The sequence below is a fragment of the Cebus imitator genome, unplaced genomic scaffold (assembly GCF_001604975.1).
Source record: "Cebus imitator isolate Cc_AM_T3 unplaced genomic scaffold, Cebus_imitator-1.0 Scaffold671, whole genome shotgun sequence".
NCBI lineage: Eukaryota > Metazoa > Chordata > Mammalia > Primates > Cebidae > Cebus > Cebus imitator.
The window spans coordinates 103,220-117,184 of record NW_016107986.1 but is presented as its reverse complement, the minus strand read 5'-3'; the positions used below and the strand labels follow the sequence as shown (position 1 = coordinate 117,184).

Below are 13,965 nucleotides of genomic sequence, written 5' to 3'. Positions count from 1 at the left end.
TTATGGGATTGGCTTTTTTTTCTGTTCAGCATAATTCCCTGGAGAGTCAACTCAGTTGTTATGTGTATCAATAGTTCATTTCCTTTTACTGTTTTGTTTGGTTTAAATCATTGACCTATTGAAGGATCTGGGCTCATTCCAGTTTGTGAACTGGAATTCACTGCTGTGAACATTCATGCACAATTTTTGTGTGAACATTCACTTTTCATTTCTCTGAGATGAATGCTCAGGAGTGAAATAGATGGGTTATATGTAGTTATATATTTAGTTTTTAAACTGCCAAGCTGTTTTCCAGCGTTGGCAGTACCATTCTAATTTACCATGACATTTTTTTTGAAGAAGTCCAAGCCAGTTTTGCTTTAGAGTGTCCCACCTACATTTTTGAATTGTCTTTTTCCTAGTGACATCACTTAATTTGTTCCTCAATCTCCTGCATTTCCTATAGACTGGAGGTTAGGTCAAAAGGTTTGGTTACATTTAGGTTAAAATTTTTAAAAATAAGATAACTTCATCTGTGATGCTGTATACCTTATGTTGCATAACATGAGCCCTAAGAACAGAGTGAGCTGCTGGACAGCAAGTTTCATTGGGTGCAATAATTGATACACCACATAGAATAAATCTGAAATAATGACAAATGTATTAAAGTCCTTGGGATATTGGGCCATGTACCCTATGGAGCACAAGGTGAGGTGCAGGTTCCTGCCCCCAAAGAACTCTGTCTTTTGAGATTAGCAACTAATAGTGTGAGCCCACTAATAGGATGTGAAAGTTGTCAAAATCAAGTTGTAGTTATTGCGTTAAAAACTCTAACAGATAGAGCTGGGAAGGCCATGAAAGGAGGATTTTCATGCACAGATGCCTGGTAACAAGGCTTATCATAAAAGACTGTACAAAACCACACCTTGCACAAAGGCCATCACAACTTTACATACAAAAAATACTTCTGGGAGGACATTTGCCCAACAACTGCCTGTCCAATGTCTGACTGTCAACATCCTTGTTATTGATTCTCTCAAAACAATCATTTTTGCTTTAACAACCATTGTCTTCCTTTAGCTCCCTGTATATGCACATAGTTTACTGTGGCACTTGTATTCTCATTGCAATGCCTACTCCGGAATAAACATCATTTTCTTTCAGAGAGTCTCCCTCTCATTATTTAGGCTGACAGGGATATGCCAAGAAGTAGCTTGGATATAGCAGTTAACTCTGCCTTTTAGGTATGTGTACAGGGTTATAAGAATTAACTAAAAGTTGACCTCTGAGCTAGTCCTTGAATAAAAGAGGAATAGATTCCAAAAATAATAATAAATAATTATCCTAAGCTAGGAGAGTACATTTGGTAGACCTTTGGTTTCCATATAAACAAATTAAAATTTTTGTGTACAATAAAGAAGTTCTGGAATTTTCTGGTTTTGTTTTGTTTGTATTTATATATTTAATTTAACTTTTAGGTTCAAGGGTACATGTGCAGGTTTGTTATATAGGTAAATTTTGTGTCATGGGACTGTACAGATTATTTCATCACCCAGCTAATAAGCCTAGTACCCAAAAGGTAGTTTTTGATCCTCTTCCTTCCTCCCACCCCTACCTCTCTGTCAGATAGGGGCCCTCTTTGTGTCCATGTGTTCTTGTTTAGCTTGCACTTATATGTGAGAACATACAGTATTTCGTTTTCTAGTCCTGTGTTAGACTGCTTAGGATAATGACCTTTAGCTCCATCCGCTGCTGCAAAGGACTAATATGGGGGCCTTTAAAGGGATGGGTGACAGCAGGTTGGCAGACCCATGAGTAAATCATTGCAACTGTCTCGAGTGTGATGTCCCAAACTAGGTGCCAGAAAGGGAAAAGGTAAGATTCAGATATTTAGGGTCAGGATTTAAAAATGTGTCCGAATTTTTAAGATTTTGTGGATATGACAATGCTGCATCAAATGACTTTGGAACCTATTGGAAATTTAAGAGGAAAGATGAATATTAACGTGTTATGTGTCTGTGGAACATTTGGGTAAAGATGTCGAAGCAGACTTGTATATTTAACATCAGGAGCTCAGGTGATAGTGTAGAGGAAGTAATGACTGATACTGTAAATCTTCTAGAACGAAATGGTGTACGGAGAAAAGGATTCACGAGGGGTTAAAGGGCGGACAAGACAGTGAATAAAGTGGTTGGGCCCAGTGGTGAGGGGCCTTGCTCTCCACCAGCCGGCTCTGACTTCCTTTTAAAGGAGACTGAAATGGCCTGGCAAGTGCTTGCAGCAGACCCTCCAGGCTCGCTAAGCATACATGCCTCCAAAGCTGGCCTCCCGCCACTCCCAGCAGAGGCCCCAACTGAATGGGTCACTCAAGGCGGCACGCACAGGCTGGAAAAAGGCATGAAAGGCCGCGGGAGGATCACGCCTGCGCGGTAGTGGGCCGGCGGTTGGGCGCAGACGGGCACCGGAAGATGGAGAGATGGAGCCACCCCTGGAGACAAATAGGCCTTTCAACACGTTGGATAACCGCGACGGGCGGGTCCAAACCCTGTCCCCCACCCCTCTATTGCAGAGGAATCCCTACAGCAAGTCGGATATGATGAACATCAGAGGGTCGCAGATTTCTTCGGTTCGTAATATCTCGGACCAGGGCAGGATGGCTCTGCCTAAAGACAAGAACCAGGAGAGCACCGGGAACCGGCTGCTGAATGTGAGTTGGGGCCTGGCGGGGACCTGGAGGACTGGGGCCAGCAGGGCACCTGGAGGGTGGTCATACGATTAAAGGGTTCAATGTGTAGCAACTGCATCTTTATTCAATTAGCATACGTTGAACCCGTTAATCTTTTTTTTTTTTTTTTGAGATAGAGTCTCTGTCTCTCGCCCAGGCTGGAGTGCAGTCGCGTGATCTCGGCTCACCACAACCTTTGCCTCCCGGGTTCAAACGATTCTCCTGCCTCAGCCTCCTGAGCAGCTGGCATTATAGGCGCCACCCACCATGCCAGGCTAATTTTTGTATTTTTAGTAAAGACGGGGTTTCACCATGTTGGTCAGGCTGGTCTTGAACTCCTGACCTCAGGTGATCCGCCTGCCTCGGCTTCCCAGAGTGCTGGAATCACAGGTATGAACCACCACGCGTGGCTTCCTTTAATCCTTTCGACACCCTCTACATTATAGGGTGGTAATACCCAAGGCAGAGTTGCCCTGTGGGACCTTGGGCAATTATTTGTTAGACTCTTGTTTTATTCACTGTTCAATGAAGACGATTACTACCTACCTTACTTAAAGGAGAACGAAAGAAATAATGACATAAAGTCCTTAGCACAGTACAAAGAAAAAAGTACAGACTCAATAAAAGTTAGCTTCTGTCACCATCATCATCACTGGGATTTCATTTATTTGGTTACAGGGCAAAACTTCAGAAACTTTACTTACCCTTGTTTTCATTCGTGAGGTTATTACAGACTGAATCTGCAGAAGCAAATCTGCATCCTGTCTACAAAGTGAATTACTGGCCTCCCGAAACTCTTGAGTTTACCACTATACTTAGCATGAAGACCTAAACGGCAAAGGGGAATCCAATTGAAACTTACCTTTTCAAAGTTGTTAGAGGATTTTAGAACATTTTCAAAAATCCTTTAGGGAATACTACACTTCATCTGTGATAAGTGTCACAAATACTTTCTCATAATTCAACAGTTGTTTGTTGACTATTTATAGTGCTTTTTGCTATTCAGTCCTTATTTTCATTAATTTTTAAAATGATTTTTCTGTTCTCTATTTTGTTTATTTCTGCTCCAATTTTTATTATTTTTTTCTTCTGCTAACTTTGGGCTTACTTTGTTTTTGTTATCCAGTTATTGGAAGTGTAAAGTTAGGTTGTTTATTTGAGATCATTTTTTTTTGGTGTAGACATTTGTTGTTATAAACTTGCATCTTATAACTGTTTTGCAGCATCCCATAAGTTTGGGTATATTGTATTTCTATTTTTGTTGGTCTCAAAATTTTTTTTTATTTCTATTTGATCTTTTCTTTGACCCATTAGTTGTTCAGAAGTCTGTTGTTAATTTCCATGTATTTGTGAATTTTCCAAATTTTCTGTTACTGATTTCTAGTTTCATACCATCATGTTGATTTTGTATCCTGTAACTTAAGTGAATTTATTTATCAGATGTAAGAGTTTTTTTTATCGGAATCTATAGGTTTTTCCAGCTAAAAGGTCATATCATTAGCAAATAGGGACAATTTGACTTTTCCTTTTCCAGTTTGGATGCCTTTTGTTTTTTTTCTCTTGCCTAATTACTCTGGCTAGGACTTTCAATACAGTAGTGGAAATGGGCATCCTTGTCTTATTCTAGTTCTTAGAGGAAAGGTTTTTAGCTTTTCCCCATTCAGTATGATGTTAGCCATGCATTTGTTATATATGGGCTTTATTATGTTGAAATACATTCCTTCTATGCTAATTTGTTGAATTTTTTTTTTTTTAATCATGAAGGGATGTTGAATTTTATCAAATGCTTTTTGTTGAAAAGCATTTGAAATGATTGAAATGATCATTTGGTTTTTGCCCTTAATTCTGTTGATATGATGTTTGATGTTTACTGATTTGCATGTGTTGAACCATCCTTGCATTCCCTGGGATAAATCCAATTTGATCATGGTATGTTATTATCTTTTTGATGTGCTGTTGATTCAGTTTGCTAGTATTTTGTTGAATATTTTTGCATCTATGTTCATTAGGGATATTGACTTGTAGATTTCTTTTTTGTTGTTGTATCCTGGTCTGGTTTTTGCATTGGGGTAATACTAGCCTCAAAGAATGAGTACATGTAACCTGTACCATGAATGGCAATGTCTGGCCAATGAAATCAGTTAACTTGCTGGGTTGGAGAAAGGGTGGAGACAAAATTTTCCCTTTTCCTTGATCATTTTTCTTCTAATGAAACTGTAATTGTTTTGTTTTTACTTGTCTGTCTTAAACACTAGACTGAATCTCTTGAGGGCAAGAACACTTCAAACTGGAATAAGTATTTTGTGAGGCATATATTAATAGTTGTGCCAGCACACTGGTAAATGTCAAATAATTAATACAAGGAGAGTGAGGATTCAATTAGAGGTAGGAAGTAAGAGTATTCTAGGAAAAGGTAAATATGTGGGATTTTAAAGAGGAGAGTGGGTAAGAAAAATCACTGGGGAAGAAGTGCAGACAATGTGAGTGAATGTACAGCTTTTACAGACTTAAAAAAAGTGTTACAAGGGACTTCCATTCAAGGTGGTGCCAAAGGTAGCAGAGATGAAAGGCACAATGGAATTAACTGAAATAAAAGTTATCTGCAGGTTCAGGAGAAATTTGAGGTGGCATCAGAAGCCTTTATGAGATTAATGTTTACAGCCTTTGCTCAGGATTCTGATAGAAATTTGGCAGAGTTGTTTTGCTGATGATGCTGCCGTTGAAGAGAGCTCTGCTAATATGAGAATGAAGAAGTAAAAAGGTAGTAAAATGAGGGGGAAGCAGTATTTTAGCCAGGTTGTTAAAGGATGAATTGAACGTTAGTATTCTAAAGGAATTTTTAAACTTTCCAAATTATTTTGTATTTATATTAAAATGCACATTCGAAATAGACTTCTAAAATAAAGGTTATCAAAACATTACAAAGCATGAGATTACACATCAAATACATATATAAGTTTGATATTTTTATGACAATACAGTAATTGTCATCCGGTTACCTTAAACTATGAAATCATATACATAAAACACATTAAACCAGTCAAATGCAACAATAAAATTATCCAAGACCTATAAAACAAATTTTCTCAATATGACTAAAGTATTTGTTATATCATTTATTTTTATAGTTTTTGGTTTATTTTATATTTAATTAAAAAATAATTGTTTATATTTTGGGGGTACAATGTGATGTTATGATAGATATATACCTTGTGGAATGATTAAATCAAGCTAATTGACATAACCATCACCACACATACTTACATTTCTTTGTGGTGAGAACATTCAAAGTCTGTTAACATTAGCATCATGCTGTGCAGTAGATCACTAAAACTTATTCCTCCCCTCTAACAGAAATTTTGTACCCTTTGAGCAACATTTCTTTTTTTCCTGCTCCTCAGCCTCTGGTAACTACCATTGTGTTCTCTACTTCTATGAGTTCTACATTTTTAGATTACACCTACAAGGGAGACCATGCAGCTTTTCTCTTTCTGTACCTGGCATTTTTTCACTTAGCGTAATGTCCTCCAGGCTCATCCATGTTGTTGCAAATGACAGAATTTTCTTCTTTTTTAAAAGGCTGAATAGTATTCTGTTGTGTATATACACCACATTTTCTTTATATGCTCTTTCACTGATGAGTACTTAGCTTGCTTCCATATCTTGGCTGTTGAGAATACTGCTGCAATGACATGGGAATGGAGATATCTCTTCAGCATATCATATATGAAATCTCACAGCTAACATCACACTCAATGGTGAAAAGCTGAAAGCTTTTTCCGTAAGTTCAGAAACATTGCGAGGATACCCATTCTCACCACTTCTATTTAACATTGTACTAGAAGTCCTAGCCAGAGCAATTGGGCAAGGAAAATAAATATAAAGCATCCAGATAGGAGAAGAAGAAGCGAAATTGCCTCTATTTACTGACAACATGGTCTTATATATATCTTATATTTGCTGATGACATGATATATACTTTATAAACTTTGAATAGTTCACCAAAAACTGTTAAAACTGATAAATTCAGTAAAGTTGCAGGATACAAAATCAACCTACAAAAATCAGGAGTGTTGTTATATACTTTGAAACAAAAATTTCAACATAACTAAGAGTTTGTTGTACACTTTAAAAGTTGAACAATGCAATTCTTGAAAAATACATAACAACAAAGATTTCTCAGAAGTTAATACTTATAAATAAGACCATGTTTATTGAGCTTCTGCAAAGGTTGGGGATCAATATAATTCTCCTTTTCAGGTTAAATTTTTAATGGCCAGTTTCCCCTCCTCCTCTCCCACTCTCTTCCATTTATCTCCCCTCCCCCAACTTTCGCTTTACTTTTTAAATACTTCTTAAATTTATATTTAATGTTTTATAGTTTTCAAAAGTGTCATATTTTTAAAAGGCTGACTATCATATGTAGTGATATACACAAAAAAAGGAAAGTTAAGTATGAACCCTCAAATATTAGTGATGTTACTCTGGAGGAAATCACACAGCTAAAAACCAAAAGCCATCTGTTTATTGCCCCATTCTAGTGTACCTACTATTTTAAGAAACACAATTCCAATTCTTTTTGTGATCACTGAACGAATATTAGGATTACTTGCAAGCAGGATTGCTGCTATCTGTGGGATACAGTACCTAGTTCACATTAGGTTAAGACCATCATGTTGCAGTGATGATCATTTTTAGTTAGGAAGGAGATCTTGAGCCACTTTTTTGAGAGGCTCCTCTGGGTAGCAGATTTCAAACTCACTGATATTAAAGTGGTGGCTGTATTTGGTATTACACCGAGAGTCCTCAACTAACAATGTTTCTATTTATGATTATTTGACTTTGTGGTAGTGTGAAAGCGATATGTATTCAGTGGAAACAGTACTTCAAAGTTTGAATTTTGATCTTTTCCCTGGGTTGGCGATAAGCAGTATGAATTAGCATGCTGGGCAGCAGCAGTGAGTCATTTTTTTTTTTTTAACTTCAATACAATATTCTATAAATTACATGACAAACAGACTGTGTTAAATGATTTTGTCCAACTGTAGGGTAAGTATTTGAGGATGTTTAAAATAGCTATGCTAAGCTATGAAATTTGATAGGTTATATGTATTAAATGGATTTTCTGCTTAATGATATTTTCAACATATGATGAGATTATTGGAATGTAATCTTATTGTAAGTTAAGGAGCATCTGTATTGCTGTATAAAAAATTGCCACAAATATAGCAGCTTAAAACATCATCTATTTATTAGCTCACACCTCTGTAGGTTGGAAGTTAGGTACAGTGTGGATATGTTCTCTACTCAGGGTATCACAAAGCTGAAATCAAGGTGTTGGCCAGGCTGTGTGCTTATCTCAAGCCTCTGGGGAAGAATCTATCTCTAAACTCATTCAGGTTGTTATAGAATTTAGTTCTTTGTAGTTGTAGGGACTGAGGTCCGCATTTCTTTGTTTGCTTTCAGCTGGGAACTGCCCTCAGCTCCTAGAAGCCACATGTATTCCTTGCTACATGGTCTTCTTCATCTTCAAAGATAGTAACAGAAAATTTCTCATGCTTTAAATGTGTACTTTTCTATCTGACCTGTAGGCCCAGATTTAAAGGACTTGCTCTGGTTTGAATGTGTCCACCAAAGTTCATGTGTTGGAAACTTAATCCCTGCTGCCGCAGTGTTGAGAGACGGGACCTTTAAGAGGTGATTAGGCAATGAGGGCTTTGCCCTCCTGAATGAAATAATGCCATTATCCTGGGTGTGGGCTCCTGATAAAAAAGATGAATGTGGCTGCCTTTTTCTTCTCTCATCCACTTGCTTTCCTCTATGGAATGATGCAGCATAAAGACCCTCACCAGATGTGGGCCCTGGACCTTGGGCTTCCTAGCCTTCAAAACTGTAAGAAATAAATTTATTTTCTTGATCAGTTACCTAATCTGAGGTATTGTGTCATAGCTACACAAATAGACTAACACAGGATTTGTGAGTAGGTCAGGCCCACCCAGAGAATCTCCTTAATTTAAGATGAACTGATTTGGGTCTTTAGCATTTGAATTATGTTTGATTGAATAACCGGCAGAAGGTGTGTGTTCACTGGGGCCAAGAGTCTTGGGAGCCATCTTAGAACTCTGCATATGATAGTGGTTAAAACACAGAAAACCAAACACCGTGTGTTCTCACTTACAAGTGGGAGCTGAACAATGAGGACACATGGACACAGGGAGGGGAACAACACACACTGGGGCCTGCCAGGGGGGTTGGCTCGGGGAGGGGGCTTGGTCTCTGTGTTCTCAACCCTCTGGGAATATAGAAGTATTCCAGTAACATTCCTCTGTGTTAAAGGCTAGTCCTTTCTCCTTGCCTGATGATGCAGAGTCTTCTGAATTTCAAGATAACATGGATTTTCCCCTATTCCCTTCAGGATCCACCCCCACCTTCCCCTTTGGCTACCAGATCAATAACTAAGGTTAAATCACAATGTATTCCATCTGGGGAAGTGCTGGGTCAGCTAAAAGAAGAAAGGCACTATATCCCAAAGAAGATGTAGAACCTATCAATATCTACTGTCAGGAATCAGGATAATATGTGTGGGGCTAGATCCTGAGGGTGTTGAATTGTGAACAGAAAGTAGAACACAAAATTTCAAACAAGATAGAGCTTACTGGTATGGAAGCATTTTCCTGTGTTGCAGGATTTCACACCTGGGGAGGACCCTGGGAAGCAGAGCTACAATAGTGCTAGGACAGCTTTTGGAAGTTTGGAGAAAATGATTTTAAGTGTAAACACATGAGCGACTTTGTCAGATGGTGAAAGCATGAATCAAAGACTCAGAAATGGGCATACTAGAGTGGAAATACTGTGTATGGCTAGAAAAGCCACTGTATGACTATATGTCCTGGAGGATTTGGTGGATTCTAAGTTTACCAAATCAATAAGAAACGTACTGGTGAAAAGGGCACCAGCATCACTGAGAAGCAGAGCTGAACTCCCCAGTATCAATAAGGATGATAGAATCTTGAAATCACAGGGCTTGGGAAGGTATAATTATTGTAATATGTGGTAAGGTCAGTGGCAGCCAGGCAGCATATCAGCAGGCAGGTATGGGGTAATTTATAGAGCACATATTCTTAGGGACAAGAATGAGCAATCAGCAGGAGTATTTGCTTAATTTATACAACAAAACAAAATCAATAATGGATGCTTACGAAACCGAAGACAGCTGCCTGAATAAAAAGTCACAATACCTTAGCTAGTTTCTGAATGTTAGTTTTCATACCTGGAACCTATTATTTCAGGGAGAGGCCAGATGCTTAGGGAGGACCCTATACCACCATGGCAAATGTAAAATTAATGATATCCTTATTCCTTCACCAAAGGAACTCAGCCATTTACTTGATAATTGTCCACCAGGGAAATGAGAATACCCAAATATTTTGAGGATTGTGGGATACAGGATCTAGTTGACATTACTATCCAGGAACCCAAAGCATAATGTCCCTTCTCTTAGAGTATAGGTTTATGAGGCCAACTAATAAATGGAGTTCTGGCCTAGGTCTGGCTCAGAGTGGATCCATACTCCCATGTAGTGATCATTTCCTCATTCCCTAAATGTATGATTACAATGGATATACTTGACAACTGGCAAAATTTTTTACATTGATTTTTTAATCTGTAAGAGCCATCATACTGTGAAAGGCAAAATAGAAGTCTCTGAAATTTCCCTACTCTTCTACCTTGGCCATATAGTAATTCAAAAACAATGTCACATCCAAGAAGGAATAGCAGAGATAATTTCACTTCTAAAGACCTAAAGTATGCAAGGGTGATAACTTTCATTCCATCTCCCATTTAATAAATCTGTCTGGCCTTTGCAAAAGTCTGATGGATCCTGGAGGATGACAGCGGACAATTAGAAATTCAATCAAGTAGTAACCCCAGTTGAAGCTTCTTTGCCAAATGCGATATCTTAGCTAAACTATATCAGCATGAACTCAGGTACTTTTTAACATGGCCATTGAATCTATTGTTTTAAGAAAGGGGGACCACAAACAGTTCACATTTAGTTGGAATGGCTAGCAGTATACATTTATGGCTATGATGTGGGCTCCATTAATTATCCTACTCTCTCTTATAATATGGTCTGTAGGGACTTGGACTATCTGGAGGTCTGCAGAACATCATATTGGTCCAGTTTATTTATGTTCATTGGACTAGATGAGCAGGGAGTGGAAAGTACATTAAAGGCCACTCCAGAGAATGGCAGATAAACCCTATGGAGATTTAAGACTTTGACATATCAATAAAATTTTTAATAGTCCAGTGGCCTAGGACATGCTAGGGCATCCCGTACAAAGTAAATGACAAATTATTGCATTTTGCACATCCCACAGTCAAGAAGGAAGCACAACTATGGTAGGCCTCTTCAAGTTCTAGAGGTAAGAGACACATACTTCCTTTACCCCTATACTGTGTGACACCAAAGGCTGCCAGATGGAGGGATGTTAGCAAAATGATAGAATAGATAGCTCCAAGTTCTCTTTTTAGAGCTCTGGAAAATAGGCAAATATTTACTACAACCAAGTGAATGCTGAAGCAAGAAAAAGATAACTTAAAATCAGTAGGAAAGCATCTGTGATGTTTTCCTTGCACTCATCCCACCCTCTTCCTTGACTTAGCAGCAGTCTTGAAAGTGCCAGTCCATATTCCCAGTGTGGGACCCTAGTCCTTGCTTCTGGAGGGAGCAGAGCAGACCTTATTCTCAAAGAAGAGTGTTTGTCTGTTCTAACCTGTCTGGTGCCTACCTTAAAGACTGACATAAGTTACTGGCTTTTGTTTCACCTAACTTGGAGCTCATTGAAGAAGGAAAAGTAACAGGCATTATTCTAAAATTTTGTAAGACAACCAGCTAACCCATGGCCATCTGGGGCAAAAGATTAGAACTGAGATACAATAGAGTACCAAGACACTCTAGGGAGAGAGTTTCTCTGAGAAATTAGGACATTCAAAAGTGCCTGTGTGTATAGGGGAATTAAGAAAACCACATGCATGTCGAAGACAGGATGTACACTTGGGAGAGACTTGAGAAGACTCTAAGCTTTCATCTGTGGCTGCTCTATAGGCTTAGTACAAGGAGAAAATGAATGATAAATGAAAATGATCAGAGATTTACAGAGATGTAAATTACCTGGCTAAACATTGGAGGAGTGTCCTAACACAGACAGCTAATTTTCAAAGATGGAACTGAGAGAGTTTTTCTTTTTTATTTCTTTTTTTCCTCTCTCTCCCTATCTTCTCTCTCTCTCTCTCTCTCTCTCTCTTTCTCTCTCTCTCATGTATGTCTTCTGGAGGTAAAGGAAATATCTGTTAAAGGAACAGAGACTTTAGAGACCACACATGAAAAAGAATATGGACTTTACATAAGTAGTTTAGAAGTCACTAAACAGCTGCCGTTCACAGCAAGTGAGCAAACAAAACTATCCTGAGAGGAGGAAGAATCTAATTTCCAGGGTTACCAACTTATAGTATTTAAAATCTCTAATTTCCAACAAAAAAAGCATGCAATGAAATAAGAAAGTATGGCCTCTTCACAGAAAAAAAGTGAACATAAACTGTCTCTGAGGAAGTGCACAGATATTAGAATTTTTAGACAAAGACTTTAAATCAAGTATATTTAATATGCTCAAAGAGCTAAAGGAAACCAGGAGAATGAAGTAAAAACAAATAGAGGATATCAATAAATAAATGGAAATGATAAAAACTAAAATTCTGGACCTGAAAAGTACAATAGCTAAAATAAAAAAACCCACTAAGAGTTAATAGGTTTAAGCAGGCAGAAGAAAGAATCTGTGCCTTGAAGATAGGACATTTGAAATGATCCAATCTGGGCAGCATAAAGAAAAAAGAAAGAGGAAAAATGAACAGAGCCTAAGAGACCTGTGGGACACCATTAAGCGTAGTGATGTATCCTTAATGTGAATACCAGAAGGGGAGAAGAGAGAGAAATAACAAAATAATGTTTGAAGCAATGGCTGAAAACTTCCCAAATTTGATAAAATATAGGAATCTACCCATTGAAGAATCTCAACAAACTCCAAGAAGGACAAATGCAGAGAGCTCTGTACTGAGACACATTATAATCAGTTGTCAAAAGCCCAGGATAAAGAAACAATCCTGAAAGCAGCAAGAGAGAAGCAATTTGTCATCTACAAGTTATCCTCAATAAGATTAAAAGCATATTTCTCATTAAAAAACCCATGGATTCCAGAAGATAGGGATGACATTCTTAAAGGGCTAAAAGAAGTGCTATTAACCAGGAATTCTATAACCAAAAATACTATGATTCAAAAATGAAGGAGAAATTAAGATATCTCTGATTTTTAAAAAAAGACAAAACAAAAAAACTGAGTGAATTTACCATTAGTGGACATGCCCTACAAGAAATGCTAAAGGGAGTCCTTCAAGTTGAAATAAAAGGACACTAGACAATAACTTGAAGCCATACAAAGAAATAAAAAACTCCAATGAAGTTAACATCAAAGGTAGATATGAAAGCCAGTATCATTGTATTTTGGGTTTGTAACTCCTCTTATTTGCTATGTGATTTAAAAGACAAATACACAAAACAGTAATTATAAATGTGTGTTAATGGCACACAATTTTTAAAAGATGTAATTTGTGATTGCAACAAAAGAGGAGGGCCAGGTACAGTGGCTCATGCCTGTAATCCCAGCACTTTGGGAGGCCAAGGCAGGGGGATCACTTGAGGCCAGGAGTTCAATACCAGCCTGGCCAACATGGTGAAACCCCATCTCTACTAAAAATACAAATAATTAGCTGGGCGTGGTAGTGCACACCTGTAACCCCAGCTCTCGGGAGGCTGGGGCAGGAAAATCTCTTGAACCCAGGAGGTGGAGATTGCAGAGTTGAGATTGCACCATAGCACTCCAGCCTGGGTGACAGAGTGAGACTCTGTCTCAAAGAAAAATAAAACAACAAAAACAGCAACAGAAAAAGGGGAGGATTAAGCTATATAGCTGTAGAGTTTTAAAAATTTATTCTGTTGAAGCTTAGTTGGTATGAACTCAAACTAGAGTAGTACAAATTTAGGATGTTAATTGTAATCTTCATGGTAATCACTAAGAAAGTAACTAAAAAATGTACACAAAAAGAAATCAGAAGGGAATCAAAATGATACACTAGAAAAAGGCAATTTAAAAGGCTACCAAATTTGAATAGGGCCCAGAACAGAAAGGGCATTGCAGTAGGTC

The 13,965-nt window shown here is 38.0% G+C and overlaps 1 protein-coding gene across 1 annotated transcript in view; it reads left to right on the top strand.

Annotated features, from left to right (window-relative positions):
- Positions 1 to 1,695: 1,695 nt before the first annotated feature.
- LOC108295966 (C2 calcium-dependent domain-containing protein 6-like) overlaps positions 1,696 to 13,965 on the top strand; it is a gene marked incomplete at its 3' end in the record, with an annotated part of 28,719 nt that continues 16,449 nt past the window's right edge. Inside the window, exon 1 of the mRNA XM_017518336.1 lies at positions 1,696 to 2,686. Coding sequence (XP_017373825.1) covers positions 2,456 to 2,686 — 231 coding nt within the window. The remainder of the gene's footprint in view (positions 2,687 to 13,965) is intronic.